The sequence below is a fragment of the Thermobia domestica genome, chromosome 6 (assembly GCF_964235325.1).
Source record: "Thermobia domestica chromosome 6, izTheDome1.hap1.1, whole genome shotgun sequence".
Taxonomy (NCBI): Eukaryota; Metazoa; Arthropoda; class Insecta; order Zygentoma; family Lepismatidae; genus Thermobia; species Thermobia domestica.
In genome coordinates this window covers 29,285,726-29,312,161 of record NC_137459.1, presented here as the reverse complement: position 1 = coordinate 29,312,161, position 26,436 = coordinate 29,285,726, and the positions used below count along the sequence as shown (strand labels likewise).

The window sequence follows — 26,436 nt, the reverse complement described above, 5'->3', positions numbered from 1 at the left end:
CAAATCCCTTTGTAGTATATACTGATAGTAAGAGTTTAACTTGGTTACTTAATAACCATAAAAGACAAAGGAGATATGGAACTATGTTAGAGAAAATCTCGAGGTTTAAATTTCGTATAGTCCATGTAAGATCAAAAATAAATAGTATAGCCGATTTCCTTTCAAGGGTTGGAAACCATCTAGAATTCTATACAAAAGACGATAATACAATGGAAGTCGTAAAAGATCATAATAAAACAGTAAATTTGTCTTTCATTAATTTTTGGCAAAATCCTGTGTTTAATGTACCTCTTACAGATCACCAGAGGAAGGATCCTGAATTAAGAGAGATTATGAATAGGTTAGAGCATAAGGAAGAAGTTCCTCCGTATGTATTAAGAAATAAGATCTTGTTTAAAAAAACCAAAGGTAAAGGGAATAATGGATTTAGAATTGTAATACCTAATTCTTTAATTCAGTCGATTATTGAGTATTCTCATTGTCCAATAATTCATGGTGGGCATATGGGATATCGAAAAACCATTGCTAAGGTCGCTGAAAAGTATACCTGGCCTACTTTATATTCTGACATTAAGAATTTTATACAATCTTGTCATTTGTGCCAAACCTGTAAAGATTCCAATCGAAAACCTATGGGTAAATATTTTACAAAAAAGGTAATGCACCCAAATTATACCTGGTTTATTGATATTGCGGGGAAATTGCCTAGTAGTTCTGGATTTGAATATATTTTAATTGTAACTGACGCCTATAGTCGTTTTGTCTTTTTAGAACCTTTAAGACGACTAACTTCAAAAATCATCTGTAATAAGTTACAGGAATTATTTCTTCGATACGGCTTTCCTGGTAAAGTCCTAAGTGATGGCGCTTCTTATTTCGTGAGTAATTACTTCTTGAAATTCTTGTATAGCTATGGCATACAGAGTGTAAAATTCTCCCCATATAACCCACAATCGAACAGAGCCGAACGTACGGTGAGATCGGTTAAAAATTTAATTCGTATTTATGTTGATAAGTCTCAACAGAATTGGGCCCAATTACTATCTAAAATTGCTTTTACTATTAACATAAGTATGAATGAAACTACTGGGACTAGTCCATGTGAACTTTATATGGGACGGAAATTTTACCATCCATTAGATGTTAAATGGTTGATGGATTTAGATCTTTTAGACGATGACCAGGATAAAGAGCAAAAATTAGTCAATATAAATAATAACATTGAACGCGCTTGGAAACATAGTGCGAAGGTATATAGTCAAAAACATAGTCCTGTTAATTTAAATATTGATGATTTAGTATTGGTTAAAAGGTTCATGAAAATTTCAGCAGAGAAACATTTCAATCCAAAAATCGCCCCTCAGTGGGAAGGCCCATATCGCCTTATTTCTAAACCTACACCAAATACAGTTTGGCTAGAAAATATTGAAAGACCATATGTTCATATAAAACGCCATGTTCGTTTTTGTAAGAAATATTTTCCACCAAGACAAGTTAATCAATCTAACCCATAAGGTAACACAGAAAAAAAAAAAGATTTGATATGAGATTTGAGGTTAAGTAAATTATTAATATTGTATTTATATATATATATTTTGGATGTTTGTTCGAACAAATTTTGTGTCTTGTATATTTTTTTATTATTCCTGCAGGAATGCCTCGTCCGAGAAAGTGAGAGGTCAACCCTTTTCATTTTGTAAATACCTCATCATCATCCTTTGTGTATGTTGTGTAAGGAATTGGAAAATTTACTGTAGAAGTTTGTAAAGAAGGCGTTAGCATTTGAATATTTATGGAAGATTTGGTAATGTATTGAAAAAATTTTATTATTCAACTTGGGATTTGTTATGGTTAGGAATTTTTTTGACCGACCCTCGGATATTATGTAACCCACCCAAGTTTCATAATAAAATGAAATTTTGTAAAAGGAAAATTTTGTGAGATGAAACTCCAGTTTACTGTTAAGTCGGTTATTTCTCTTGGAGTTGGAAGCACTGCATAACCTTCGGTTGGATTGCGCGAGTCGTCGATCGAGATGACGTCACGTTGCAGCCGAGGTTCTGGCTTTAAGACTGAAGCGCTTCGCAGTGTATAAATTGAGGTAAGGGTGTTAGGTCCTTCGAAATAGAGAATGGGTCATTAAATTAATATTTTTCCGTATAATCGTATAGTTTAGTTAACTTCTTTTAAGAACTATAACAGTTCCTGACTATGGTTATTATTTAGAAGACATTATTATTACTCAATATATTTGGAAGCACTTATTTCTAAAAATATTGCGAAAGGAAAAGTAAGAAAGAAAAATAGTTAACTGAATAGTTCATGTTACTGGTTTTGTGTAGGCAGAGTTATGCCTTGAGTTAAAACATGTTGATTCTTGTTTTCCTTGATAAAACTAAAGTAAAGTCGCTAGTCAGGAAGTTTAATATATTGAAATTACGGAAAATATTAAGGCTAGTGGATACTTCAAATGAATGATTTATGTCTTAGGTCCGCTTTGAAAAAGGAAAACAAAAAGATTTTATAGAATTGCAGTTGAGCTATTGCTCGTAATTCATGCATTTTGACCCATATTTAAGAAATCATTTCCTCCCACATTTTCATTCCAAAGAAAGCCACTTTGCAGTAACTTCGAGTTCCATACATTTTGATGATATTGTTGTATAGGTTTCTAAATTCTATATTTGGATTTACGATTGGTTATAATAATACTTCAGAAAATTTTGTCACTTGGAAAAAAAAATCCTTTTTGGGAAAAATGTTACTTGTTAACGGCGATTTCGATTAATGATATTATTGCTTGTTAAAATTGTTGAATGTTTTCTATATTACTATTTATATAACACGTTTCGGATTTGTTATAATAAAATTTTCCATTTTGTTAGAAAACTTTTTACATTTACAAGTAGTTCTAGAAGTTTTTCCTGATTATCTTAATAGTGATATTTTGCATTCAGTATAAGCCTTTTCCAGTATTGAACCTCACTCTTCACGTCGTCATTATTCTCAGCCGTGGGAGGAGTGGAATTCTCCTTTCTCTCTCCTTTTAAAATTCTTATATTCTAAAGGGGGAAGTGGGGTGACGTCCGTTCTCGCAGGACTGTGGGTAGTGAGGGCTATTTAAAGATTATATGTGTATCGTTCATCCGTTACAGTTGGTAGCCCTAGCGACGCCTCTAACTGTCACAGAGACATGAACTATATCCCGTTAAGAAAAGCTTATGGACACTGATTCTAACAAGGTAACTTTTGTGCCTCTCGTGTCCAACTTGTAAAACAAGAAAAAGAAGAAGAAAATAAAAAAAGTCTGGAAAAATACACTTCTCTGAAGTTAGTGGTGCTCTGGGAACACTATTGTTTGTCTTACGCACGGGGAGCACAAAAGTTGCCTCGTTGGAATCTGTGTTCCATAAGCTTTCCAACGAGGTATAGCTTATATCTCTGTGACAATTAGGGGCGTCGCTAGGGCTGCCAACGTCAGGGTAGACCCAATATATTTCGAAAAATATGTACAGGGTGATTCTCGTAGGAAACACGTTCGGAATTTTTTCTCACTTGGTATTGAACTTTCGCTCTTCATTGTTTTTATGAGATTGTATCCAATGTCTGGCGTACATGTGAAAATATTTTTTTCCTCCGTACAACAAGAACAGTGTTGTCAGCCTCTTACAAATTTCCAAAAACAAAAACAAAAAAAATCTAATTAAAAAAAATCATCTTCCTCTACGGGTTTGGGACGGAGGGCAAAAAAGATAGGTCGTTGGAATCTAAGTTCCATAAGCTTTACAACGAGGTATGGTTCATGTCTCTGTGACAACTAGAAGGGATACTAGGGCCGCAAACGTAAAGTTCTACGATGTTTTTGGAATCCCTATTGGTGCTGAAAAGGTTAACCAGTCAAATCCGCAACACTTTTGTCTCAAGAGATTTTTTAAATATACAACTAACTTGAGTTATATTTGGTAAATTAAGGAAATAACCGATTTTATATGGCAGCTGATCTCTCCTCTATTACGTGAGAATCCAATGGTATACAAAGCGTGAAAAAATATACAATTGGATCGGGAATCGGCTCAGCACCAACAAGAGTGGAGGAAGGTAGCTGATCAGGAAGCGAATTGGGTAGCGTAGTGGTCAACGCATCGGCACAGTACGTTGAAGACCTGGGTTTGAACCCAGATCCAGTCGTGCATATTCTCACTCTTTGTATATGATTTGAGTTACTTGGATGATTCTTCTGTCACTATCGGTCCATGTACTTTCCACACGTGAGAAAGTTTAATTTAGGAATAGAGATAAGATTTTAGAAATGTAATGTATAATTTCAGGATGGTGATCTCATTCCTTTGGAATACAGGAATTTAACAGTAAGTGACTTGTCACGCCTATTGGTAACTAATCATTCTTCAGGGACAATGATAGTGATTTGATTATTCGATTCTCAAGCTCAAGCTCGATGTTTTTTTCGCGCGCATTACCTTCATTGGAAGACTAAAATTAGAATCGACAATAAATTGAGGTAAAATTAGCGCATTTCTATTGTCTCCTTTCCTTCATAATAACAGAAAAAAAAACATACACACACAAAAAAAATAGAAAATTACAACTTAAAGAACAAGATGTCCTAGAACTTAAAACGCACTAAAGAACACTGTAATGAGTTTTTTTTTTTTGTGATGTTACTTAAAGCAGAGAAATAGGTCGTGAGCACGGAACGTCACAGTATGTTCAGGCTACCAATTTATTCTCTGTTTCCTTTTACGTACAATGATTGGGATCCTGTGTAACTAAGGTAAACTATTTTCTACCAACTTCTACAACAAAGATACACTGGAACGAAAGTCACGTACACTTCTCCCTTCAAAATGTTGACCTCATTTACGAAGCGAGTGCAGAAAATAAGTTTCTCTAGGGCGGTGAACACAAAGAGACACTGATCTTAAAACATTTATTACTACAAATAAAGCGCAGGCGATATTACTTGTCAACATATTTACCACCAGAATTTAGAGACTTGTCATAACGTGGGATCAACTTTTGTATTTGGATGTTGTAACAGTGGAACCAGTGTACGACGGAGGAGCCAAAAGAAGCCGGACTTTCGTTCTAAAAAAAAAAAATAATTTATTACACCTTTTACAAAATTCTTTCAGTCTCCTTCAAAGTACTCTCCATTAAATGCAATTCATTTCTCCCATCTTTTTTCCCACTGTTTGAAGCACCTCTGGAACTCTGAAATTTTTATATCGTCCAATGCGCTCTGCGAAGTTCTTTTTACAGCCTCTACATCATTAAAACATTTTTTTTTCTTTTAGATTTTGTTTAATTCTCGGAAAATGTCATCATGTTGGTCAAAAAGTTTGGATCACTTTCAATCTGATTTTTCAAGTCCTGGCTCAAATTCAGATGAATGATTTGATCCTGTGTGAGCAGGTGAGAAACAAACTTAGCGGCAACATGTCTCATTTGCAAAACCTCACGCTGGCACGAGCTTCAACTCACTCCTGCCTGTTTTGAAATATCATCGATCATGAAACGACGATCCTCGCTGATTTTGGGGCAAATTTGTTCGATGTTTTCGTCGTTTTGAAATGATGAAGAGCACCCAGAACGAGCATGATCTTCAACACTCATCTCACCACACTTAAAGCGCCCAAACCACTCAAAAAATTGTGTGCGGTTCATAATATCCTTCTTGAAAGCCTGCTGAAGCATTTGGTAAGTTTTCGTTTCCGATTTTTCAAGTAGGAAGCAAACACACTCCTCCTTCCATGGAATCTGCCATAACGATTTCAGAGGCAGCAAACGAGAACAGTTGAGAAAAACAATAATACGATTAAACGTTAACTTCCTACGCAGAGGCCGCTTGGCCAACTGATCTAGGAAGGTCTCTACTAGACCCACCTAGCAGGAGAACTCTCTACTACGCCTAGGAACGGCAGCGCTCTTTCAATCCGGTTTCTTTTGGGTCCCCCCTTGTATGACAGCCGTTGGCAATTGTTCAGCACTATCAAACTGCTTACCAAATAGGGATTTCTTCAAATGTAAAAAGACACGACAGTCACTTCAAGCAGGATCTGGTTTACACGGTGGGTGGTGAAACATGTCCCACTAAAACGACTGCTGAAGATCGGTTGTCACCCGCCGTATGGCTCGGATTTTTCTCCAAGAAATTTTCATTTCTTATATCTCAAGGCATTAATGTCCGATAAGCATTTCGATAGCTACAAACAACTGCAGATGGCTGTTATACACTGGCTCCACTCACAAGTGGCTGACTTACTACATTGATCAATACAAAACTTGATCCCACTGTATGAATAGTGTTTGAACTCCGGAAGTAAATGTGTTCAAAAGTAGTGTCACCTGTCTTGTATGAGACAATATAAATGTTTATAGATGACTATGTCTTCTTTGTGTTTACTGCTCTACGAAACACTTTCTGAAAGCTCCTTGTATATTAACAAAAAAAAATATTTACTTATTTAAATTCATACAATTAAGACTTCTATATTTTCTAACACTCAATTGTGATATAATTTATAAATTAAATATTCAGAATAGGAATTAAAATACTCATACCTTAAAAGTGAAAAAGAAAAGCAAGCAGAGAAAAAGCAAATTCTATTAAAACAAAAACAACATAGCGATTTAAGGAAAGAGAGAGAGAGAGAACACAAGATGAAACTAACATTTACAGTACCTAGTCGTACTAGCTAATCATAAGTTGCATTATAATTATGAGGCATATACTGTTTCAGCAGCTCGTGCCACGTGAGCTTTGTGATACAAACACTGTGTGCGTGGGTTTTGTCGGGGTTATCCCGTTTCCTCCCACTTTCTTCATTCCACCATTTCCTTCGTTTCTCTTCATCACCGTTTTCTTTAGCCTAGCAGGCACAACCATGGGACGTCAAACTTAGGGATTTAATTTCATTTTGTTGTTTCAGCAGCGTCTTAAATGCTGGGATCAATTCTCGAATTTCTTGAAGACTATTCCATTTTCGAGCAAATGAGATTGTAAAAGAATTGAAAATAAAATTTGTTTTGTGGCGAGAATTTGAGAGAAGATTAGTATTTGAGAAACATGTAAGGTGACGAGTACTCCCATTGTAGACAGACAGAGGTGGCCGAAGTACGGCATCACATTTCCTTTCCTTCACAAGTGATATTATCAGCGCGATGCTTTGACCGTCTTTGCACCCAGCTACTTTTTTCACAGAGGATGACTAGACTTAGCAACAAATACCATTTCCATCAGAGATCGAATCTCGACCGCCGGCTGGTAGGTAGATGCGTTACCCATTATACCATCGCTGCTCTATGAGGAATATATAGACACGCAGAAATTGAAAACAATCAAATATACTGAGATCTGCATCTACCCACTTTAGTTGCTATTAAATGAATGGCAGTTTTAATGATGAGATTTAATTAAAGAATAATTAATAAATGACTTAAACTTAGCGTTTTAGTTTGTACACAACTCGCACATAACTATCTATACATCTAAAAACACCCAAATTTAAGTTTCTACTTAATATAAACTAATCGTTACACGCAGGCCAGCTTCGTCCCAGTGTACATTACAAGTTAAAATTGTGCTTAATTTAAAAGCTCTAATTGTTTAAATTAACTTTTTTTTTAAAAAAAAACTTTACAACTAACCTGTAATTAGACAAATATTTATGGTCAAATTTAATCCACCTCTTAATAAGAAACAGCGAAGCACATTTATGTTCAGTGCCATCATTATTCAATTTAAATAAATACGAGGGGTGATCACAAAGTAAGGTTACAAAGCCTTCAGTGAAACGTGTATATATTATTCATACAAAAAATACAGCCAGCAGATACTACATACATTAGGATATTTTTCGACATAGAGTAGCTTACATATCGGTTGAGGCACTTGTCGCATCGTGGGATGAGTTTCGTTCTGGTAAAAATCTTGTCCTTGCGTGTTCAGTTACGTTGTCACTTTTCGGTACTGCAGAATATCGTGCGCAGTGTGAAGATCGCTTCCGAACAACATTCCCTATTCTACCATCAGATGCCGTAACGTGATCCTTCTGTTGTTCTGAATCAGCTCCTCCACGCCAGCTGTGTTCAAATATGTTGATGCCATGCTGGGTCAGACACTGCAGTCCTCGTCGGTGACGTTTTTTCTACCAGCCGCAAACTTTCGACACCATTTTGCGACATGCTGATGATACATTACAGTCTCTCCGTAAACCTTTACCAGCTGCTGGTGAATTTTAGCTGCGGTTGCTTGTTTCGTACAACGAAATCGAATAACTGAGCGGAATTCTTTGCGAGACCAGTTTTCGAAACGAGTCGCCATTTTTCTTTACCTACAACTAGCGCCGTACGTGACGGGTGACTGAAACTCTGCACAGTTGCCAACTCCACGTATTAAAATATCCGCACACAACACATTCCCCCATAACAGAGGAAAACTCCAGAAATATCGGCCTTGTAACCTTAGTTTCAGATTCTCCCTCGGAAATCGAAACAGTACAGTTTAAGTTTCAAACTTAAACCGTCACAATAAATTACATAGAAACATACAGCTATTAATGCTCAAGATGGTGCGGTGGCTCAGTGGTAGAGCGTTTACCTCCGGTGCTCGGGGTCCCTGGTTCGATCGCAGCTCGCGCCATGTGAACTTTGTGGTGAGCAAACAACGTGCTTGTGCGTTTTCTCGCCGTTCTCCCGTTTCCTCCCACTTTCTTCATTCCGCCATTTCATTCATTTCTCACCTTCACCGCCTCCTTTAGCTTCACTACCATAACTCTGGGACGTAAAACTCAAAGATTTTATTTCATTTCATTTCATTAATGCTCAAATCTAAATATGGGGTTACGACCGTTGTCGTATTTTTAAATAACTAAATTGTAAGAATTGAGTTTATAATTGCAATTAAATTGTCACAATAGTTTTAAATCTTCAAATTCCCTGCACAGTATCGATATCTATTAGCCCTACGCAGGCGGTGCAGCTATCGACAATAATTAGCGTTACTACTTACTATTAACATTTACCGTCACACACTGACATGTTTGTGGCTTATAAATGAGAATACTAAAACTTACTGGCACTTTTGGAGGGTTAAATTCGGTGTGGTAAATTCTGCCACTTGGAATGTGGGTCCAACGTCCTTTTACTCGTTCAACTATAATATCGAAAGGCACTTGCAGGTTAATAGCGATGTTAACCGGATGCACTTTGTAAAGGGCTTCTGCCTGACCTCTCGTCCTCGGATAACCTAAAAACAAGCAATATTCTACATTTATACTAAGCCAAAGCTACTTTAAGCCTGCAATCAAGACAACAGTACTTAAAACTTTACAAATTAAATGGAATATACTATAATATGATTTGGCTAATATCTATGCTTATAATCGTAATATAAACATAGGGATCTATAGAACGACAAGTCCTATACCATAAAAACATTAATATCAGTTCGTCATTCATAGTGCAAGAATTTATACAAATTTCCAATAACTTCATACATATACAGCGTAAATGTAATTTTGCCTGTATTGTTTACTCTTTTCCATTTCAAAGATGAGCATACATATTGCCTGAAATATGTTTACTTTTTATCTTGGGAAGTCAGCACGATAAGTCTATATTTTAAAACAATTTTTGTTGTCAGAGTTTTCGCTATATACGAAAGCAAATTGAAAACTCTTTTTGCGTCTATATATATTTAAGCGTGTAGTACATTTTCATACAAATCAAGATATACGAACGATACGATAGTTTTTCTTGGATCGACCCGGAACTTCCGATCTTTTCCATCGCATGGCGCTGTTATCAGTTGCCAAAGATGGCCAAAAGAGCTCAGGACGTCCACGTCATCTGAGCAGCGAAGTGCTATTCATTTTCTATTGTGCAAGGGATGCCACAGATGTACATAGGGAAATGGATTTGGTGTAGGAGGACAAGTGTTTAGTAGTGCGAAGTATGCAGTGGGGGTGCAAGGAGCTTGAAAATGAATGAGAAAACATCCAGGACAATGAGCGATCTGGCCGACCTCATTCCTCGTTGACATTAAACATTACGCTTCTTCACGAAATGGTGAAAGCGGATCGACATGGTTTTCTGAAAGACATCGCCAATGATCTTGACATTTCTTATGGGAGTGTTTATGACACTCTCCACAATTCGTTAAGATACCACTAGGTGTCATGTCGGTGGCTGACGCTTTTCTGGACTTCATAGTCACTAGCGACAAAGCGTAAATACTGAATTACACTCCCGAGTCAAAACAGCAGAGTATGGTGTGGAAACATCCCGGCTCGCCAGTAACGAAGAAATTCCGAACAATTCCATCGACCAGTGGACTGATGCTCACAGTGTTTGGGGACAACCAAGGACTACTCCTACTGGATTTCCTGCTACGAGGTGAAACCATTAACGCAGAACGCTACTGTCGCACACTTTCCTAGCTGCAAGCCATCATTAACGTCAGGGTATTCGGGATGTTGGTCATGTGGTTTTCCTCCATGACAACGCAAAGACCGCATGTGACGTACCAAACAATCGTTAAATTTCATTTTTAGCAGTGGGAGATTATAGAACATCCCACTTACAGTCCACACCTTGCCCCTAGTGATTATCATTTTTTCTTCTTTCTTTCTTTTTGGTCCATTGAAGAATTTCCTGACAGGACAGAGGATCAAGAACAGCATCGAAGCGCTGAACATTGTTTATCGTTGGTTCCGTGATCAGTCGGCTATCTTTTACACAGAAGGCATTGAGAAACTTGTGGTATAGTGGGACAACTAACTCGACAGATGTGGTGATTACGTGAAAAAATAGAAACAGGTTCGTACACTATTGTGTATATCTTGGTTTTCGTTTGTGGTTTATGATTTGGCAATAAATCAGTAGGCGCAAAACCTTTTCTATTTTCCCTGGTATGCTGTCGAAGTGAAACAGTGAACATTCGACAGAGTATGCTGAATAAAACAACAAAATCATACCTGTCCACTATAGTGGTTGTATAGTATAAGGCATTGGTTTAATAATACCTGAAAACCTTTTCTCCTACTTCATATGGTAGAAGACTAGTACTCTAAGAACAACAACAGGGATGCGCAGCTTTTCTTGTTTTCTGGTAGACTTTTTGAAACATCTTAAAAACCTTGGGGGGAGGTATGGAAAATTGACCTATTAACCTTCTCCTCCTACAACATGGTAGTGAAACCGATATTTTCTCCGAAATCCGGTGTTGCCAAGAAATTCAAGCTAGCTGACAATTCTCGATCAGAGGAGTGCGCATTCCTCTCTGTCACTTGAGAAAGGTTCTGGCGAAAAAGGAAAATAAGTAGCGTGGAAACTCCGAATGGTTTGTGTTGTTTTGTTATTTGATACTTTGAGTGGAAAAATCTTCCTTCTTCCTTTGAAGAGAAACAAAATTCGAACTGAATGGCAGCTCTCGGCGCAAATAGGGGGTGAGCAAAAGCTGATCTTCTTCTTTACATGAATAAAGAATGGAATGTCTCAAATGTTTTGGCGAAGGAAAAGGTAGTCTGGAAACTCCGACTGCTTGATGTTGCTTTGTTATTTGACACTTTCAACCTGCTTTCAACAGATTTTTTTTTTTTTTTTTTTACATTGAGAAGGAATGATCTATATATGCAGGCAAGTTGGTCAGTGTTTGTTTATTTAGCAGTTCTCTATATAGAAAGAAAGAACCCACATGTGTAAGGCATTAATCACAGTGTAATGGGGACCAAAGCTATGGCAACGTCGTTGAAGTTAAGTTACAATGTCACTAGTAAGAAGATATGATTGTTCGGACAGTTCCGATTACCACCCACTAAGGTTTTTAAGATTCTGCCAGTTCTATATCTTACTAAAGTTTACAGCAATACAAATCGTGTTGGAGGTGGAAGATGGGGAGTCTGATTTCCCACTTCAAAAAAAAAAAAAAAAAAAAAAAAGTGTTTTTCCACCGTTGCACTCATAAAGCACAATGTAAACAATGTTTTCGAACCCCCCCCCCCAAAAAAAAGCCATCTTAAGATATGTATATATACTGAGTTACTTGAAGGACACGGGGGCTCAGTGATAAAGCGCTTACTTCTAGTGCAAGGTATTTGGTTCAATTCCAAAGTCATTAGAGCCTGTGATGGACATCATGTTCGTTAGTTTTCTCAGGGTCTTCTGTTTCCATTAGCCGGACAGTCATAACCGTGAAATGGTAAATTAAAGATAGTATAAATAATGAATTTCTTTTCAGAAAATAGTAAAACCATAATCACGCAATAAAACAGTAGAGTATGGGCTCTTTTGCTAAGACGCTTTCATTAGATAGAGTCAAGAAAACGTAGGAAGAAAAATAGAAAAAAACTTCAGTATAGAAAGAAATCTAAGACGCATCCATGGCAAGTGCCATGTTGGAATGCAGGGTAATGTGGTGTTACTACTAGGCTGTAAATAGATGGAGAATAGTGAGAAAAGATAGGACGCATTGGTCGGCAGGAGCGCAAGATGGCGAAAGTACAATAGAGAAAAAATGAATAGACGAAAGAGCATTAGAAAATGAAAATTAACGAAGAAACAATAATAATACTGCCAGCACAAACTTAAAAACATTTTTAGAGTATTATACAAAAATCACAATGAATTTATCTTGAAACACCCTTTATTATGCCTTATTTATTCTCGTCAAGGGATACCCAAGTGTATATCTGTAATATAGGAAGTGTATATATACTTTGCTATAAGGAATACAAGGGTGAGTAGTTTAGTTATATTGAAGCATGCATTCCATACGTTCTATCTGTCATTATGGAACATTCATCTCGAAATTTATATGAAAATTTTAAACTAGCAGATAAAGAAACGCTTCAATTTTGTACGATGCAAATAAGGGCAGGGTAAATCTTTTGACACAACTCAATACTAACAGATTAACCGTGTTACCAACCCAACATAAAGTCGTCTTTTTAAAATAAATAACATTACGTCAGATTTTTGCATATTTCAAACTATATATTAAAACGAAAAAGTTACAGTACCACACTTACTATTCAGTGTTACGAACTGATTACGCTAGAATATCACAAACATCCAAAATACCTTAGTGTCAAACACTATGACCATGGTATGGCGTATTTCAAATGAACATGAAAGTTAGAAGAAATTGAAAGGTGATTTTTTGTTTTTTGAAAGGTTTTATTTCGAGAAAGTGCTACGACAAGTATAATGTCTGTCAACAGACGTAACGATTAAAACGCCGTTTACAGCAATATGACATCTCAAACCCTTTCGGAGATATGTAAAACATGGGAAGAGATTGCTATACTGCTTAAAATGACATATTTGTGGGATTTCTTTTTTTTTTTTTTTTTTTTTTTAATAATGATTGTTACATTTTTTTGGTTTCTCTAGCACTACGCTTTAGTTTTTGGCAGTTGGAGTTACAATTGTCCCAATTGCATAATTCAAGAAGTTAGTAATATGTCATACCATGATAATAGTATTCAACACTAAGGTATTTCAGATGTGCACTGCCCTGTCGGTATCACTTACATTATTACTGTAGTAGCAGCTTCTTAATGGAAGCGGTATTTTGAATGTTTGTAATATTTTAGCGTCCTTGGTTTGCAACACTAATAAATGTACTAGTATACGTTTTCGTTTAATAGTACATTTGAGATATGCAATATTTAACAATCATTAAAAAAATATGTTGGGTAGTAACAGTGTTAATCTGGTAGTGTTGAGCTGTAAGCCAAAAAAAAAAAAAAAAAAAAAAAAATCCCCCTGTCGACATTTGCTTCATACAAAATTTCAGCCTTTTTTTTTTTTTATCTATTAGCTTAAAAGTTAGAAACGCGTTTCAACCACACTGTGTGTGTCTAACAACTATAGACAAGCACAATTTGCCGCCACCCCCATAAATAATAACGAAGCAATAATGAGCATGATACGTAAGTGTAAAAACTTTACATATGCGGAAAGTACAAGGGTTGGCCAAAATGTAACGAACAGTTTACGGTAGCTCAGTAATGGTAAACACTAGTGAAATGAAATTTTGTAGCTACAAGCATTGGGCCTCTAGAAATGTCCCTCAATATATATGCTCCATTTGCTTCAATGCACTCCAGCCATCTTTGTTTCCATGACACGAATGTACGTTCGTAAAACACTTGAGATTGGTGTCCAAGTCACACACGAAATGACCTCGCTGTCATCTTGAAACTATTTCCCACATAGATGAGCCTTCAGACGTCCAAACAAATAGAAATCCGATGGTGCTAGGTCGGACTGTATGGAGATTGCGGTCAATTCAGCTTGGCAAATCTTCTGAATTGTCATGTGTGCAACATGTGGTCTTGCATTATCGTGAAGCAACGTCCAGGGACGAACAACATAGTTCTTTGGTAATGTTCGTTCCATGTTTGAGAAAGTCTATAAAAATGACTTCCATGTGATCGCTATCAATTTGTTGTGTGAACTGGCAAGCATGGGCGCCCACAGAGAGGAGCAAGTGCCCCCCACCCTCGGATTTTCGAAAAAGGTTAACTTTTATACGCTTTTCTGGTGACAAAAGTTTGAGTTTAATTGCTTTCGGAAGCCAAAGATGCTTTTTCCCGAAGCTTTTTTTTTTTTATTTTTTTTTTAAATCTCTGTTAATGGTATAGTGCTCAGAATGGATATGACTTTTTTCTAAGAGGCAAAAAGATGAGAATAGTGTTGTCCGAATTCCGGAATCAAGTACGTTGAAAGTAACAGAAAGAAAGCTAGTTCCTATATTATCTTCCATGTTTTTCTGCACAACACATGACATATGTCTTCGAGGTGATAAATCAAACTCGAGCGTGTTCCTTGATCTATTTGACTTTCGTGTCAAGACTTGAGACACTCTGCGTTATGCAGAGTCGTTTTGACGTATGATTAGCGTCACACTAAAGGCTTAACTACTGCTGGAAACATATGTTAGTCGAACTCTTTAGTATGACACTAATCACTCATCAGAACGACTCTGCATAAAGCCCACTGCGTTCAAAGAACACATTGAAGGACGATTGGCAATGTAAAATATACTTCACATTGAATTCAAAATGTACTGATTTCAGTTTGTGAAAAGGAATTTTAAAATGTTTTAGTTAAGGAAGCAAATAAAGAAAATCATTTATGAGTGATTGCTGGTGAAAGTGTGGACATTTCTGGTGTAGAACAGTTGTCAATAGGAATTAGATATTTAGAGTCAACTCTAAATCAACCCAAAATACAAGAATTCCTTGGTTTTGTGGTTCTACAGGAACTTAATGTAAAGGCAATTGTAACTGAAATTTTATCCTTTTTGTCAAAATGTGACCTTGATATGTCGAAATTATGTGGAGAAGGTTATGATGGATGCGGCACAATGGCAGGAGCGGAAGTGTGAACAGTATAATACAAAAACAATATCCTAAGGCGTTATTTCTTCACTGTACTACCCATAAATTAAATTTGGTTATTAATGACACTAATGAAGCTAAACACATTCGAAATTCAGTTCAAACTATGCAAAATATAATCGATTTTTTTCGTGAAAGGTCTGTCAGAAAAAAATCTTGTTCCTAATGTGCCTCTCTTCTGTGAAACATGGTGGTCTGCAAAGAACAAAAGCATCAGAATATTTTTGGAAAAATCTCAGAAATAGTGAATTGCCTAAAATAGCTGTCCCCCGGTGGAAACGGAAGCGCGCAACAAAGTGCTCATTACCTACTTATATTCCTCAGTGTCATCAGGTACATTTATAATATCAATGCCCATCATGGCCAAATACAGTGCTCTTTTAGAGCCAAATACAAATGCTCTACAGGGAGAGGCAATTGATCTTTCCAAGGTAGAAGAACACATTGAAGTTATTTTGGACATGTTTGAAAATCATCGCTGAGGTGTCACCAACTACTTTCACCAATTTTCACATCTGGTACATGGGGTCCTCGGTTCGATCCCAGCTCGCGCCAACTGAACTTTGTTTTGTCAAACACCGTGTGCGTGGGTTTTATCGGGGTTCTCCCGTTTTCTCCCACCATTTCATTTATTTGTCATCATCACCGTCTCCTTTAGCCTAGCCGGCATAATCGTGGGACGTAAAACTTATTTATTTCATTTGCTTTCACCAACTATACACAGCTACCGAAGCCTCGGCTGTCGCTGTCGGGAGTGTAACAGAAATATTTCTTTCGCTTCCAGCGACTACTTGCACAGGAGAACGTTTATTTAGTACTTTAATGAGTAAAAACTTGGTTACGCTCAAGAATAGGGGAGGAAAGACTCAGTGGACTGTGTATATTGTGTCCACCGAAAACATGTGCTTGTAAAGGATAATGTGTTCATAGAGCAAGCAATTGAAAGATTCACTAAGGAGGGTCCTCGTCGGCTAGAATTTCTGTTCAACGAACACCAGTGAATGAAATGTAGGCTAAGTAGATTACTTGTGTTGTGTCTTTTTCCTGTTAATGCTATCCTAACATCTAATCTGTTGATTTTTTTTATATGTGTTTACTATATAGTTAATGAAGCTATTCTGTGTGCTAAAACAATTGATCAGTTCGACATGAAGGTTTACGTACATATGTCTTTTGATGTGACTGTGTGAAAGTGGGATATATATATATATATATATATACAGTGAAACCTCCCTTAACGGACACCTCTATAATACGGACAGATTTTTTTGTACCGGCAAATTTATATGTTCTCTTACGGAACAAAACCCTCCCTTTTACGGACACACTCAGACACGGACGCGGACAGTCCTTTTTTCCCCCAAAATGTTTCAATAACCTCTTCATAACGGACAGGAATTATTCTCGGTTCTGCGATATATTACAGGAGGCAGAAAGTATCACACACATTCCACAAGTGCATCTATCATCAAACAGAACAACTTCAAGCTAAACTTGAAATCCCTTTTTCTTCCCAGAATAAACTGCTTTCTGGTGGAAATCCTAGAAAACCTTCAATAAGCAAAAACACTCATTCAGGGTTAGTCGTATGGGCAAGAATTCTATATGGATCTTCCCTTCCCTAACAACTTTAGTGCTTTTTTTCTCTGGGCCTTGCATCTTTCCCAACAATAACAAAAGAAACATTGCTTGTTTTGTAATAACATTTTTCAACAAGCAATGTTTTCTCTCTCACTTTTTTTGAAAATCAAATTTTTTCTTTTGTACAAATTGGCGTGTCAAACAGCTGGACAAAGAAATTTGCCATTAATCGCGGTGAAACAAAAGTTCTCCAATTGATCCAACATTTGCAAGCAAATTTCGAACAGAAACTAGTGTCCGTAGAATGTACGTATACGGCAGACAACTACTGCAGACTTTTTCTCACGAAATTTGGCGAGTTTTTCTCCACATTTTCAGTGTTTAATAATAATACTTTTTAAAGCTATTTTTACTTTTAGTATAGGCGGTATGTGAGTTAATGGATTTTTACAGGGAGATGACATGTCCTTAAGAAAATTACAATACACGCATTATCATTTGCAGTATACCAACATATTAACACATCTCCCAACCCAATAATGTTATTTAATAGAAATGAATTTTTCCTTCATCCGTCCTAGTAATTCAAATACATACTAAATAGAGTATTTTCATATTGAATTTTACGTATTTACGCTCATACATAATGTATTTATACTGCATACATTACCGTTGAGAGAAATTAAATTTTTGTAACCTCTCTGTAACGGACAAAAATTCCCGTCCCATTGGTGTCCGTTATTCAGAGGTTTCACTGTATATATATATATAATTTGTATTTATGTGTGTGTGTCTTGCTCCTCCTTGGAAAAAATCCTGCGGGTGCCCATGCTGGCAAGTTGCAGCTTCTTTCGACGCAGAGATCCTGAATGTCTCCATTCCACTGACAGCTGTTTGCTCTCAGGATCGAAACGAAACAGTTAGGTTTCATAATGTCATGAAAGGATTCTGGACAATCTCCAGAGAAACCTTGCATAGCATTACACACGTCATTCTTGATTTGCATCATCTCCCTCGTCAAGAGCTGTCGGAACCAACGAACACAAATTCTTCTGTATCTCAATCGCTGGACTAGTGTTATCACAGATCACTTTATTACATCTGTGCACTTCATGATCTGTCTCGTGCTGATGTATCTATCTCTTTGGTTAAATGAGTTTCTTAATGACTGATAAGTTCACCTGCCACTTGTTGACCTTGGATACTGTAATCACCATGCCGAAACCTTCGAAACCATCGACATACATTACTGCGATTCATTGTGTTGCCCAATACAGGGGGAACAAGTTACTGTGAATCCATGTTGCTGAGTTTTCCTCGAATTTGTACAGAAATTCGTATTTGATCACTGCACGTTAGTGTATTAGAGGCTATGTAGATCTTCCATAGTGGCTTATCTGCAACAACAGGGAAAAAAAATAGGTACAGGTTAGGTAATAGAAGGCCCAATGCTCTTACCTATAAAATTGAATTTCTCTAATGCTTAACATTATCGAGCTGCAAGGAATTGTGATACATTTTGGCCGACCTTTGTGCAATGGCTATGTTGTATAATATCGAGGTCTTCTTCACCAGTACTATCTATGTATCTTCCCATTTTAAACGATAATATTCAGAGCACAACAAGAATTATTATTATCATTTTCATGAAGATACGACAGACACTCAAAATCACGAGATTTTAGTACAGCTATAATAAGGGCAATGTGCTAAAATTACTGAAAACAAATGCGTACCATCTAATAACCAATTGACTGTTCCAAGCTCCGAAAGTTCCGCTTCGATCATCTTTTCCATTACATCATCTGGAACTAATTGTCCCTGGTCCATAAACTTCTTGGCCTCCATTCCCAGACCTAAAATTAGAAGATCTAATTTCATAAACAATTCAAATTGTCTCAGTTTTCACGCAGATGACTGCTATTCTTCGCCATTTCATGTGTTCATCTTCATGCTATATACCTTAAGCAAAAGTACATATGAAGTATTAAGGATATTCTAGTTCAAATTATGACACTTGAAATCTCACGCAATGCAATTTATATCTATTGATCTATCTATATCTACTGACCCACTTAACAGATCTTTGTAACTAATAGGCGTAGAACCTTCACATTTTGTATAAATGTTCTTGCAACCTAGGGTTTAGAAAAGACGGGATTTGGCGAGCGTGACTACTAAGAGGAGCAAGGAGAATGAATAATTTATTTGCTGTTTGCCGATCACTGAAACTTTGGAGCGCAGAGCAATGAAATGTGTAAATATTTTTTTTTTTTTTTTCCGTCTGAGGTAGTAGATTCGACGGAATATTTCGAAACTCGTTGTCAAAATTTATTTGAGAGCGATTATCTCAGTGTTTACGTCACTCCAGTTAAACTGAACTCGCATCAACAAGTATGAAACTAGAAACATTTTATGCATATCTTGAAATATTTTCAATACGTCTGATTCTTTCTGTGAGAAGACCCAGCATTCTGCTTTTGTTCTTAACTACTATTATTCTCAAGCATCATAATTACAGTCTTTCTATTTCAAGTGTACCCTTACTGGCGCTGCTGTCGATGTGTGTTTCCCCGTTTGAAAGAGGAGAAACAAGTTGCTGTGGCGCAGATCTTTCAATTGTTGGATGCGGAAGCGTTGTCACAATGAATTATTTCACAGGCTTCGCTGTGCACTATCTTGTTAGCCATTCCAAGTAGCCTACGATCTCCACTCGTCAAGACCAAACGACTGAATGACAAATTGGCAACACAACTGAGGTCATTCACTTGTTTCCCCAAAGCAAAGGGAGAGTTTCCTCCGTAAGACGATGGCGGAGGTCCGGCATAAGTATGTTTCACATAATTTCCGAGGGCACACTTGAAATAGAAAGGCTCTACATAAAAGTACCTTAAAACTGTGCCTTGACACTCGAAACTTCATCACTGGCACTATATAAAATGAACGAAATTTCAAGTTCAAGCAAATAATTTCCAGGATTTGACAAATAACTCATTCTATGCTCACGAAACAACTGACCTTAAAGTTGTAATGTCAATTAATTTTGTAGCAACGGTTTCTCTTCACTTCAACGCCGATTTCTCACGCTTATAACTACATGCACACAGTATCGTCAGTTTCATAATAGCAAATTTTCCATCCGGAGCTCTTAAACTACCGTACGTGACTAGATACAAAATTTTTCCATTAATAAAATAAACAAGCCGAAGTGAACCGAACTCAAAAGCTTCCGGCATGCGAAGTTGTGGAATACAGCCTCTGATGTCGAGCCAGGCCTCACCTTGCTCAAGCTAGGCCACCAATAATAGTAATCTTCATTCCTCAGATGTTGGGCTACTTGCCCCCCAAATATCGTTCACATCCGGTCTGTAGTTACCGAGAAATAAAGTACCACATACACACTCACACGTACATGTACACACAAAAACATGCAGGGAAACTATCAACTCCCGTATGCTTACGCCGGGAGCTAACAAAATTAGCAACAATAAATACGATTCAGTAAAATCTATCGCAATGTAACATACAGCTGCATTCTATGCTCACAGTATGACAGTAAACATACTGACATACTTTCACGAATACATCACAATACATATAATAAACACATATAAAATATTATCAATTCGTTGGTTGATTTTGAGTTTAGTGTTCCTTTCAGAGCGTAGGCAAACAGCTTAACGTGGAATTCGGACCACATAGGCTACTAGCAGGAAAAATACAATTAAAGGCGAATTTTACAGATGATAATAAATAAATAAATACTATCTTAGTGGGGTGCAAAATTCGGGAGGGGAGGGAAAAAGAGAAGATATATATAAAATGGAAGGAAAAAGTAATAAAAAGTGCTCAAAATCATGGAAAAGCAGGGTTTCATTTTTTAAATCTTCTTACGCTTCTCACCAATCATAGTGGCGCTTCGCCCCAGCGCAGATTTTCCACAACACGGCACTGAACACAAGTGTCCAGAATTAGTGTATATACAGCATCACTCAAACAGACGGTTCTACCAAATTTTGACACATTTATTACATTTTCAGATTAGGTTAAAAATTTGTAATTCTTTTAGCAGAGCATGCACTAAATGATGAACTCCATTACTACTTGCAGACTGACTTCAGGAGGGCTCAGCATAAATACAGTGTGGACGCATAGCATAAGAACAGATACACGATCTTGTGCTAGGTGTCCACTAAAAAGCACGGATGCTATCTAACCGAATCAGGGCAGGAGCACAGCAGGAGGGGGGGGGGGAAAGCTAGGAAGTAGCGAGGGTAGTATACGTATAAACGAGGATAATGGAAGACTACACTTACACATACCAACTTTCACTATCACTCAAAATTAATTTCAATGTACTGTACACTGACAGTACTTACTTCAAACTCTCATTCCTTCACAAAAATATTTCACATCATAATTATTATGTCGGGTTAAGTTTAGAGTTGCCCCTCTGCTCTTTATAAAAATTAGGAAAATTTGAAGGAGAAATGAGGTAAGAAATGATGATTTGAACTTCTTCTCTCATGTTTAGGTGTGTATGTTTGGCAGGAAAGTTACGTTTAATACGAGAAAAGATACGTGGAAGTTGGCACTATTTGCAAGATGCGCAAACTTTCGCGGAGGTTTCAGTAGAATGGTAGTCGTAAAATAGGCTTAAGTTTAGAGTTGCCCCTCCAGTCTGAAGGTGCCCTTGGACTCTGCAACATACAAAAAACAGTGCTTAAAGTATTAAAAATTCACTTAACTTTAGTACTCCGTGGGCTTCACAAAAATTTAAAAGGTTTTCTTCATTATATTTGAGCATCCGTTACACCTGTTCCCCATATTTTACAACTACCATGCTGCTGAAACCTTCCGCGAATGCTTCCGCATCCGGCAAATAGTACTAACTTCAACATATCTTTTGGTAAGTCTTTACTTTGACTCCAACTGTAACTTTAATCGGTTCTTATAGGTTCAGTTACTTCCTGGAACTGTTTGTGAGTGAGTCACTTGTTAGAACTGTTCGTGCCTTTGGTGTGACGTCTTAGTTCATATTTTTCCCACTAGGTGTCTGTGTAGTCATATGGTAGTTGGTTAGTAGTCACATGTTCTGTGTGCATGTATGTGTGTGCTGCTGTTTGTGGCATGCGGGAAGCGCGTAATTGAATTGGTTGAATTGAGTTAGAGAAAACCTATCATAGTTGTGGTCTAAACTGAAGATATTTTCGACGTATTCTAAAAGTGGACGTTTATTGGTTTCTTGTTTGTAATAATAGCAAGTGTGCTCGGTTTAATAAAACGACGTGTGTGCGGAAAGGAACATTTTTCAGTAATGTTGAGTATTGTGCATGTGTTCTTGGTATCTTATTTTTTCGTGTGTGGAATCAGCAGTTATGAGTTCATTATTCATGAGTGTTCTCCTATGGCGAAATGGTGAGTGTTTTCATTTTTTAATTCATATTATTTTTATTCTTGATTTGTTTTGCATTTGAGTATTAGGCAAAGTATTTGGTTTGCTGCTGCTTGTCCTATTGTCTTGTTGAGATGTAATTTTTTTCTTTGTCATGCACTGATTTATGATTAGAGACGAGCGTTTTTTATTTTTTATTTTTCCCTTCTTATCTTAGCTTTATAGTAGTGGTGTGATTATTTATTATTATTTTGGATGTTTTTATGGTATTTGAGCGGGGGGGTTGGGGGGCGGTAGCCCCCCATTTAGATCTCAAAATTCATAGTCACCGCTTCACCTGAATTGATGTTTAGTAACATTGTGGCCCTTGTACTCATAGTATAATTCTTAACTTCGTATAGTAACATTGTGGCCCTTGTACTTATAGCATAATTCTTAACATCGTATAGTAACATTGTGGCCCTTGTACTTATAGTATAATTCTTAACATCGTACATTACTTTCACTGTGTTAGTAATTGTAATCGATTCATGTGATCCGGTTCCGGGAGCAGTTTAGGAATGATTCCTAAACTGCTCCGGGAACCGGATCACATGAATCGGTTGAAGTCACAGTTGGAGTCAAAGTAAAAATTTGCCTATCTTTTCTCATAATAAACATAACTCTCATGCCGAACTTACATTCCTAAACATCAAGTAAAAACTTATCGTTTTGGTTATGTATATAGGAAGAAGCGGTAACGAAGGGAACATTTTTCGAAAGATCAGTGTTACCTTTGGGGAAAGTATCGTAGTTCGTAGTTTTGTGGTGCCTTCTAAAAAGAGACAAATAGGCATTTATAACACATGAATTGCAGTTGTCCTCAAGCAATCGTGGTGGATTGAAGTAACTATTTGTAGGAAAGTGTGTGTTGACTGGGCGATAAGAAATTCAATGACTGAAGTAGTGCAACTGTACAAGCCGAAGTTCTGAAGGTAAGCGAAAGGCAGGGTTCTAGAACACTGATCTCCATCTAAATTGAGTTGTAATAAAAATTGAAAACAAAGTGCCCTGCGGAGCTTCTAACCTGCCATCACTCGCTATCGCTCGCTCAGCAATATTGTGTGAATTAAGTATTGAGCTGTTGTACAGCCGAATCGATCGAAACGTAAGCTACGCTAACAATTTTTAATATTTTACGTCCTTTTTTGTAGTTTTCGAACTGGAGGGTAGCTCTAAACTTAAGGCATTTTACATACAAACTTTCTATTTGGTAGAACCGTCTGCACAAGTGAGCCTATATATATCATAATCAACACGAATCACAAATTCATAATCAACACGAAAAAGAAACATCCACTTCTTAATCATTAATACTAACCTGTTTTCTTTAACACACTTGCTCTTAAGATGTCTCCGCTTGACACATGTTTAATTTCAAAGTATTTCACAATTCTAGAGGAAATAGTACCTTTCCCAGATGCAGGTGGGCCTAAAATTACAGCTCTAAACAGCCCCGACATCACAATAGATATTTGTACTTTTAAATGAGATTATTGTTGTACGCCGCAGGAAAACAGCATAACGAATGACTAGCTTTCATTTGTAGAGAAGATCATAAGCTTCAACAAATATAATTATTACATAATACTAACATAGACTTTGCATCATACTGAATGATACAGCAACTAGAAAACGTTTGTTATGTCATTAAAGGTAATTGGTCTCACTTAAACCGCCATCGTACTTTGTCCTTCGTTTGTTTACAAATATCAGCGACCGCTAACAGACGAATTTCTTAGTATGAGAAATTATGCATAATGAAAATTTTAATTGTACGTATACGGAAATAACATGCTTATATGAGAATAGTGACTCATTCCGCAATACTTATCTCAATAATTGCGGATCATAGAGCAACGCAAAGAGATAGAATCATCAATTATAACTCCTATACAAATTATCGCAAATCAAATAATGATTTAGCTCCGCATTAACTCAAATCTTACGGAATGAGCCACATTGCAATGTAAGTACAGAAAATATATCTCAAATAACTATAATGTAAACGGAAACTTAGTGAATCATTGCGTACTAGCCATCTAAATAACTGTGAAGCGTAAAAACAAATGGTAAAATTAAAGCCAACTGGCGTGCAAATTGATAATAAGTTGTCCCTTATGCAGAGTCGTTCGGACGTGTGATTAGTAACATACTAAAGCGGTAAACTAACATATGTTTCTTGCAGTAATAATGGCTTTAGTATGACTCTAATCATACGTCAAAACAACTCTGCATAAAGCGGAATGGGCCTTGTGCAGAGTCGTTTCTGGTGTGATATTAGTGCCATACTAAAGAGTTCGATGTAGTAGTCAGTCTTTAGTACGAGCTAATCTTTCCTCAAAACACCTCTGCATACGGCGGATTTACTTTTAGTGCTTTAAAAGTTTCTCAGGCATGACGTCAAGGGTGGGCAGGGAGAACGATTGCCCAACAGGTAGATGCCCTCGCTCAACCTAACACAGTTAGAATAATATATGCAATATCCTCTACTTCAAAATAAATAATTTGTACTTTCAATCAGGGGTGAAACAGTGGCGTATCTGAGGGATCCACAGGGCCTGAGTGCGGGGGGACCAGCAGAGTTTGGGGGCTTACCGCGAAGAAAATTCCAAAAACTATAAGCAACAGTGGGAATTGAATTACCATGGGAAGGGCCCAAAAATAATCCTGCGGGAGGTCCCGACATTTTAAAGTTACGCTACTGGGTAAAAGTGCGGGGGAATTCGGAAGGACGGCGTCCTCCCACATCCAGAAAATATGTACGGCGTCCCCCAGTTCCTAAAAATTACAATGGTCAAAGATAGGCAAGGGGACGGCGTGACGTCATGCCGCTACATACCGTCCTCCTACTTTTTCAGTCTCACTTTTACCCCTGCTTTCAATTGTAACACAAATATACGGTTCTAGCACTGCTTAACTCTGCAATGAAGAATACTTTAAGTCAGATATATTTGCGATAATGATGACAAAAGTCGTGCTGTTGGGATCGTATCTGAAGCACTGAATAATAGTTAGCATACTAGTGTCGCCGGTAGTACCCTTGAAAAAGGTTACAAATGATTACAGAAATATATACATGTCTAATCCGTATAGCACTAAAAAGTTGTAAAAACAATCGTTTTAAAAATTCATCACATTAGCATTGAGGAGTAGATCTCTATGTTGGTTCAGTTCAAATACGTCCATGAAACGTAACGGTGATTTTTTTTTCTGAGTGTCTTCCTCATGTTCAAAGAAGCTGGATTTTCAGTTCGTTGATTTTAGTGATTGCCTTTCTCCTACAACAGAGAGAGAGAGACAGAACAGAAACTAATACTCATGTAACGACATATTTCAGAACTTGCAGCGCTCGATTTGGAAGTGAAAATTAATCAGAATCTTGTGACACTAGAGAGAGCGAGCAAGCGAACATGACAATATTATTTTTATTGTCACACTTCATTTCATGACAATATAGTTAAACTTGGCATGGTAATTGGAAATATAGTTGTTGTTACATAAACCATGTTAAAACAATGCTACCTCCTATGTTACCAGAATATTATGAGAAAATTCTCATATGCTGTATAAAACATTATACAGGGTGTTTCAAATCAACACCGACAACGTTTGAGAGGTGATTCCTGACACTAAGGTAAGACAAAAAGTATAGACCAACCTGGGAGCACAGTTTCCTTTCGGAGCTATAGGTGCCGAAAATATGAACTTGAAAGGTTGGTCCTAGCTCCAAAACTATGGGATCTACCGTAGTTGGGTTAAGATTTCACTTAGGAACTAATACGTGCGCTATTCAAAAATTCATGTTTCAGGATCCTAAGGTACTCACAGAATAATTTTTATACAGGAAGTTTGGCTACGGGCATATAATTTGAAGTACTCTCCAACTCCCTCTATAAAAATTGTTGCGGAAGTAGCCTACCTCAGCATTCTGAAACTTCGATATTTGGACAGGGCACATACTAGTTCCTAAGTGAGGACTTGACCCGACTG

General features: G+C 37.1%; 1 protein-coding gene across 1 annotated transcript in view; it reads right to left on the bottom strand.

The window, feature by feature from the left end:
• The window catches only part of LOC145687913 (GTP:AMP phosphotransferase AK3, mitochondrial-like), a 42,545-nt gene extending 18,391 nt beyond the window's left edge, over positions 1-24,154 (bottom strand). The window contains exons 1-3 of the mRNA XM_081761469.1: positions 23,765-24,154; positions 18,746-18,865; positions 9,096-9,268 (exon numbers count right to left, since the gene is read on the bottom strand). Of these exons, the coding sequence (XP_081617595.1) occupies positions 9,096-9,268; positions 18,746-18,865; positions 23,765-23,906 (435 nt within the window). The 5' untranslated portion in view covers positions 23,907-24,154. The remainder of the gene's footprint in view (positions 1-9,095; positions 9,269-18,745; positions 18,866-23,764) is intronic.
• Between the last annotated feature and the right edge of the window lie 2,282 nt (positions 24,155-26,436).